This window comes from Castanea sativa, chromosome 5, assembly GCF_040712315.1.
Source record: "Castanea sativa cultivar Marrone di Chiusa Pesio chromosome 5, ASM4071231v1".
NCBI lineage: Eukaryota > Viridiplantae > Streptophyta > Magnoliopsida > Fagales > Fagaceae > Castanea > Castanea sativa.
The window spans coordinates 46,768,776-46,776,802 of NC_134017.1; the positions used below are offsets into that span (position 1 = coordinate 46,768,776).

The 8,027-nt window shown below is 34.5% G+C and overlaps 1 protein-coding gene across 2 annotated transcripts; it reads left to right on the forward strand.

The window, feature by feature from the left end:
• The first annotated feature begins 270 nt into the window (after positions 1 to 270).
• On the forward strand, positions 271 to 4,267 carry LOC142636583 (uncharacterized). 2 transcript variants are annotated; one of them, XM_075810844.1, is made up of 4 exons: positions 271 to 415; positions 1,225 to 2,374; positions 2,471 to 3,577; positions 3,675 to 4,267. In XM_075810844.1, the coding sequence occupies exons 2-4, from the start codon at positions 1,367 to 1,369 to the stop codon at positions 3,711 to 3,713; spliced, it is 2,154 nt and encodes a 717-aa protein (XP_075666959.1). In that variant the 5' UTR covers positions 271 to 415; positions 1,225 to 1,366; the 3' UTR covers positions 3,714 to 4,267. The 2 variants fall into 2 exon arrangements, with proteins under 2 accessions (XP_075666959.1, XP_075666960.1); XM_075810845.1 differs by lacking the exon at positions 271 to 415 and adding an exon at positions 418 to 606.
• The last annotated feature ends 3,760 nt before the right edge of the window (positions 4,268 to 8,027 follow it).

Here is an 8,027-nt window from a genome sequence, read left to right on the forward strand (position 1 = left end):
GTTAAATTTAGGGAACAAAATAATCTTGGACCTAGAATAAGTGTATTTTACCCCCCAAAAAAAAAAAAAAAAAGCTATAGAATATAAAAGGTAATTTGTCAAAAATTATACTAGCTGGAAAAAAAAAAAAAAAAAAACACAAAACGCGCGTGAGTTCAAACGCGACAGAAGCAGAGATAAGAGAATATCGAAGCAGGAAGGAAGAAAGTCTATCTCTTCTCGAGTCATTTTAGTAAACTACTTACTGTACTGTCTCTGTCCGAGTGCATAGGGCCATATACGAAGAAAGTAAAAAAGCAATTAAGCAAGCACACTCATATTTCTCTCTCTCTCTCTGCACTCTCTTTCTTTGTTATCACTCATTCCCCCAAAGCAACACGCCATCATTACAAAGATCAGCCATCTTTCACTCACTGTATGTTTTCTATTTTCTTTGGTTATCTCTTTATTTTTGGTTGTGTATGAGTAATTCTCTGTTCATTTACTCTTTAGATGCTAAATTCTGAATTTTCTTGGAACTTTCTTGTATTGTAATTGTTCCCCATTTTTCTTTTTAGTATGAAACTGTTGTTAAGTTTCACTCAGTTTCAGTGAATCTTCCATCAGGTAAACAAATCTCATTTTAAGGTTTTGTGATGGCAAGATTATACTTATCTAGAAATTCAAGTGTTTATAGTTGTTTTTGAGTTTTTTTTTGGGGTGGTCTTACAATAAGAAATGGTAGTTCTTGTTAGTTATCTAATCAATGCTTCTTCTGTTTGGTTGTTTAGAATTAACTGTCAACATCTACTATCTTAAAAATTAGAAATTGAGCTTATCTGACAAGACTTTGTTGTCTGATTTATTGTTTAGTTTGCAGAATTAGTTTTTTAATTGCTGAGATCAAGTTAATAAATAAATAAATAAAATGATATATTAAAATCTGTATTTCCATTAGTTTGCTTTAGTAATCAAATTAGGATTTTTTTTTTTCTTTCTATTTCTTCACTGAGATATTAAATGATGAGAAAATTAGTATTCAAAACTTAATCTTTCACTTTGGCTACCATTAAACCGAGATAATTTTATTTATCGTTTGTTTTTTACTTATTTTTTCAGCTTTGAATTCCTAGTCACATACTCACAGCTGAGAATGATAAGTGCCCTTGGTGCTCCAGTTTTGTTATTATTAGTGATTTGTTATATGGGTTAATTTTTTTTTTCCTTTTTTTATCTTATTTTTAGAATTTATGGAAAATTGGCATTTGGAGGGATTTATGATGATTTTGGCCGCATTATCTTGCCACTGTCTATGAATTGTTGACAATTGGTGACCTGTAAGTAAGAGGGACTGTACAGCACAGAATTCACTTGGTTGTTATTTAGGATGGGGGAAAGAAAATTGAATTTTAATGCACCACTTATGTCTGTGAGGCGATTTTCTTCACCATTAGCCTCTGAAGATAGAAGGAATAGGAAAGTAATTGAGAGTCCTATGCGCAGCAGGCGATTTGCTCTTCCTATTTGTGGATCAGAAACGGATCAAGTGACAGAACCCGTTGCGGTTCCTTTTAATTGGGAGCAGATCCCAGGAAAAGCCAAGGATGGCAATAGACCTGAGCCTCACCCTCAGCCTCTTGAGGAGAAATCTGTTACTCCAAAACTTCCTCCTGTAAGGTTTTTTGATAGTATGAAAAAGCCATTGGAAAAGGAATATGAAGATACAAATAGGCTTAGGTATCAAATTAAATCGCATTCTTCAAATGACAAAGCAACCAAATCAGAGTTCTGCAATGAGGGAGTAAATGAGAAAGGGAGCTCCGATTTGGAGGATGAAAATGATGATTTTTATTCTGATGCAGTTGACACGCTGTCTCCTACGAATTCATTCTCCGTGAACTGTAGTTCAAATGGTCTGAGCGGGTCTGGTGGTCTGGAAATGAAGCCTTCTGGAAACTTTTCGACAGATCCACAAACTCTAGACTTTATGATGAGACGCTTCCTACCTGCAGCCAGGGCAATGGCTTTAGAGCCACCTCAATATGCTTCAAGGAAGCCAAGTGTTACACATGAGCAACCTAGACAAGTTAATAGAGTGGTTAGTGGGGATTGGAAGCCTTTAAGTAATCAAAACAAGTCTAACATGATAACAGTATATGGCCAAAATAAAGAGGAAGAGGAAAGCGAAGATGAAGACAGTGAGTACGACAATTCTGGCAATATTTCAGCTAAAGGTTGTGGGTTATTCACACGATTACGCCTTAAGAATTCTTTGTGCCTCTTAAGTCCACTGCCGGGGATGAAAGTTACCCAGGGTCCTGTGTCTTCCACCGGTGACATTGTAAGACAAGGAAAAACTGCTTATACTCGATCTCACAATGAAACTGCTCAAAAGGTGAGCATTTCCATTTCCATTTTCTCTTAATATTCAGTGTTCTTGCTGTAACTAACACAATTCAGATTCATTGATTGTGGTCTTGTCTCTTTTCAGCATGCTTGGGATAATGTTAGTAAGTCCAAATTAGCCAATGGATTTCGATCAGGTGAACTACAGAAGGTTGAGAATAAGCTTGCCATTCATTCCCGTTGGGTTACTCGTTCTGCAGAACTGCAAAATACAGTTGAGAATAAGCAGACCAGTCAATCTCGTCGGTTTACTCGTTCGGGGGAACTGCAAAAAACAGTTGGGAATAAGCAGACTGGTGAATCCCGTCGGTTTACTCGTTCAGGGGAACTGCATACAACAGCAGGTGGGTTATCTCCCTACAGGCGTTCATGGGGTGCTGGAGTATCTCCCTACCGGAATGAAGCACCTCAATCTCCCTTTCGTGGAGTCAGGTTTCCTATCATTCCCAAAGCCAAAGAAATTCAAAATAGTAAAGTGAACAGGTTCAATCTGAATATTAAAGGCAGTGACATGGATAAACAAGCTTCAGGTTCAATGACCCCTGCAGTTGAGAAGACATTGTATGTAGATACTGTAAATATTGCAAAAAAATCATTTTTAAACTCAAGTTCCTCAGAGACCAAGGGATGTATGGACTCCGCTGGTGAGGATACCTCTTTAGTGAGCAGGCAGCCGGAAGAAACTACTACTGGAGAATTTGTTTTCCTACATACAAAATGCCTAAATGTTTTGATGGAAGAGAGCATATTAGAACCTGATGGGTCTGGTGATGCTGATTTATCTTCCGAGTCTGAAATATCAAATTTGAAAGGCCAAGAGGTCAGGATGGAAGGCTCTGGACAGGATCAAGGACTTATTGAAAGATCTAGGTCTTTGGAATGCTCAAAAGTGACCACTGAAGGAAATCTAAATATTGAAAGTCATCAGATTCTTAATGGAGATGATCAAGGAAATGCAATTGCTAGTTCTGTACAGTCCACTATCCCCCCTCCTTTACCAAAATCACCTTCTGAGTCTTGGCTTTGGCGTACGCTGCCTTCCATTTCCTCTAGTAATCTGTTGTCACTTTCAAATCTTGGCAGTCAAGTGAATCCTAAAAAGCAGGATCCTAAGACATCCTCCACTAAAACCAAGTGGGAAACCATTGTAAAAACTTCTCATTTGCATCATGATCATGTTAGATTTTCTGAGGTAATGGCATCACTCTTCATTGTCATGGTTTCTCCATAAAAGAAGGCATACTACTGGGATAAAAAGAAGTGCTAATTTTTTTCCCCTTTCTTGACAGGAATTAATTACTCACGTTTCTCAGCAACCGAAAACTTAGATTCAGAGGTCCTTAGGCTCATTGGCTTGTTTGTGAAGTTCTCTTTTGAAATGGTCAAAGAAAGTATATGTCTTCATATCATTTCACCCGGAGGTTTTCCAACACCATTGTTTCTCCCATGATATTTTAGGTAAGTGGAGATTTGTTTGCTCAATTCTTGTTTAAGTTCACTGGTTACTGTCATTTTTCCCTGTACTGCTATAAGGGCTGAGGCAAATAGTCACCAGGCAATATTTATAATTACTTGTAATGGCCACTAATCTTTTTCACTGTCTACAGTTTTCTGTGAATTTTTTTATATAGAAATTAGTGGTCTTTTGTTTTGTTTTTTGTTTTTGTTTTTGTTTTTGGAGGTGCAGTATTACAGCTTCCTCGATAACTTAGATACTCTGTCATAGCAGCATTTCACAGCATCTCTTGGTCTGTAGACTTTCAAGCAGATTTAAATGCCTAAATGGCTATTTGAGTGGTACAACTGTAATTTATTGCCTTGTTTTCTTTATATGATTTTCTTTATACTATGATATTCAAGAATTGCTGGCTTCCTGCACAAACCTTCTCTCATTCTTATAGTCTTGACCTTCAACAATGAATTAAGGTGATCCGATCATCTTTTTTCCTTTGTTTATTTATTTATTTATAATGAGAAGGTTTATTTGGTAATGTCACCACTTGGGAGAATTGAACTATATATGTTATCAACTTATCACCAATCAAGCATAGACTATAATTTCAGTTTTTCTGATACATGTGTGGACTTAGCATCAAATAAGCGTTTTTAAAAATAAAATCAATGAGCATCAGCAGATCTGTCTTTTTTCTTTTCTTTTTCTTTTTAATGATTAATTTAATCTTTGTGATTTATTGCTAGCTGCATCTTATACTGATTATGCATTGGTAGATAACAAATGATGGATAAAAATTGTTTACAAGACTACAGGGTTTTGTGGTGCATGTATTCATACTTCTTTTTGGATTGGGAACACACTATGTACTCATCACTAAGATAAATCGTGGGTCAGATCTTGTAGTGTAGGCTGGGATATGGAACCTGGTTATTTAAGACAATCAGCAGTTGGTGAAACAGGATTTTAAGAGATTGACCTTTTTTGTTGTTGTTGTTTTATTAAGAATATGGGGATGACAAATTCTAAGTTAGCGCCAAGGTTTTCCACTTTAAGTGTGCCTACAATATAAAACTAGGTTCTGCATGTCCACTTTTTTCTTCTATTTAATTATTCATTTTTATGTATGCTAGTAACTTAGTGTGGTTGATGTTTCACCTGTTTAGTATATACATACATGTATGAGCAAAAGTCTCACATGTAGTAAAAATAAAAAACTTTGAGGAATTAATATAACAAAATTTTCTCCAAACCTTTATGTTCAAAATATTAGATTAAATGGTGTCCATGCATGTTATATTTTTTTAGGCTTCAATTGGAAAACCCTGAAAGTGCTATCTCCATAACAAGTAACATCAAAGCCGTTGGAAATGTGCAACAAGGTGACAACCTTATTAAGGTTCAATCACAGTTAGACCAGGATGGCGCCAATTCACCCCATGAATATATTACTAGGTGCAATTTTTCTGATAAAATTAGCAATGCAGGTTTAGTCCAATTTAAACAATATAATTCAATTATTCTAATTCTCAAATTTAGCAGCTTTTTGTTAAAAATTAAGATATGGTTTAACAGGATATTTTCCAAATGATTTTGTAAAAAATGCGAAGTGGCCTTAGGTCGACACGTCTCCCTCATCTGCCAATTTAACAAATAGGTGGCTAGAGAGGCGAGGCAGTTTTGGGCCATAACTAATGGCCTATGGCTAGCACCTTGTGTTAAAGCCCAAAATTTTCTATTGGACAAATTGTGGGCTGGAAGTGGCCTTATAACCTGGTTATAGAAAGGCCGTATAAAACTCAATCTCTAAAAGTCTAAAACTACGGAAGGATTCATTAGACAAAAGTTTTGATAGGATAGAATGATCTTTTATTTACAATACGCTTTTTGGTGTGCAGGATTTACAATACGCTTTTCATTCATGGTTTTCTTGTTCATATTGTATAACTTATGAATGATGAGAACTATCAAATTTAATTATGGTTATGATTTAGACCCCAAATTTTATGGCTTTGTCAATTTTAGGCCAATCTATCAAATTAGGTCCAACTATTAATGTAATTAACTAGTTGGCATAAGTATGGATAACAACATAATAAGAGATCTGAGTTCCAATTAGCTTAATTAGTAAAGTCTCTGATGATTGAATAAGAGATTTGAAGTTCAATCTCAGTCTACACAAAAAATCGATTGGTATCTTGGTCTAATGATAAAGAATTATTATCGGAAACAGACGTCATAAGTTGAAATTCTAAAAAAAAAAAAAACATGAATAACAACATAATATAAACAATCACACGCAATCAAAACATTGCCTCAACACACCGAAGTGTTTACAAAGAGAAAAATCCAAGAACTCGGCGGAAAAACCTCTCTAAGGCATCACTACACCAAATGAACCACTAGAGAAAATAGTTGCAATACATCTTACACACAAATCCTTCAAAACAATGAAGTAACAACAAACTCGAGTCATCCAACCACTTGCTACCAACTAGTTACTCAAATCCTTTCTCTTCTCTAGTTACCAAACCCGCAAGTAGGTTAGCTCTATTGTGTAGGCAAATGAGGTAGTCGCCTAAGTTCCCCAAGTAGAAAAAGACTTCCAAATTTTAACAAATGGTATTATTTCTTTCATTGTAATAGTATTAATTAAACACAAATATTAGCCAATAAATAAAATAACATTTTTTATCAAATGAAAAATAAGAAAAAAAGAGAGAAAGAAATGTTACATCAACAACATATTTTACAACAAATCCTAAGTGTCAGGTTGTTACGGGCTATTATTGATGGGCAAACTATTAATTTCAATGGTGGATTCAAATTAGAACTAGTAACAACTTAACATCTAAGATTTGTTATGAAAATATTGTGAATGTAGCACTTCTAAAAAAAAAAAAGTAATACACAAAAAAATTCACAACAGTGATTTGACAAAATTTTACTAGTTCTCATTTAGTTCAATTACTAACATCACATTTTTACTTATTACCATCAATCTGCCACATCAATAGGTGTAAAAAAAAAATTTGTCAAATTTTTTGAATCTATCAGTTAAAAAAAAAAAAAAACTACTTGGTTAAATAGTAATTTTGCATCTAAAACAAGAGAATATAGTTTTAAGTAATATTTACTTAAGAAAAAAGAGAGAGGGAGAGAGGGAGAGAGTCATATTTAAATATATAAAATGTCTCAATTCAATTTTCACCTAAGGCCCTTAAATGTATCAGGCCACCCTAGTTCGCAAGTGAGCCACCAATCACATGGTCAAGTTTCCTTGATCACTCCAAAGCCTCTTGGAGATTTGGGATTGCTCTCTAATGATTCCCAGCACCAACAAACACTCAAGAACTTTAAAGGTTACTTTAATCTCGTCTTCAATAACATTTTTATATTGCAATGTAGCACATACCTCATCAAATTCCTTGCGGTGCAAAACATGCTTTCAAAATCAAGCCCATGAAACTTAGGGAGTAATTGAATTACACCTTGTTTCATATCAAAGTTTTCCACAACATCAGGGAACATCATACATGAAGGTGTATTGGTTCTAGTAGGTTGCAAATAATCCCTAAGAGATTTGACAGGTGGGTCATTTTGCTATTCTGGTACTCATTATTTTCTTGGTTACTCTAATCATCAACCATGGTAGACAAATTATCAAAAAGTTTTGTATAAGGCTTGGGTGACTCAAAAATTAATTGCTTCAATTCTATTCTATGAAGTTGTTTTGTATGGTCACGTTGTCAAACGCTCGTACACTAATTAATGGGTAACTTTAGACAAATTAGAACAAATTACCTGAAAAGTTTTGGTAAAGTTTTTAATAGGAGTTCTACAAAAAATAGATCTAACTCCCCCAATCTTTGCTTCTTGAGGAGAATAATTTAGTACCTAAATAAAAACGAAAATAATAATTAAATTATTAAATAAAAACAACTAATCTAAACCAAAATCTAGCAAACTACTGAAAATAACATAAATTAAAACATGGTGTTCATAATGCATTTCCCAATAATGGGGCCAAAAACTTGTTGCAATGAAAATGATGCAAGCCCAAATATAGATTCTTTGCAAGTAATAATATTTCGGTGACTTCTATTCGAGGTCGATCTACAAAAAATGATTGACACTACTGTAAAATAACCTCTAAAGTAAAAAGTAAAAATGGTTGTTTATTTTTTTT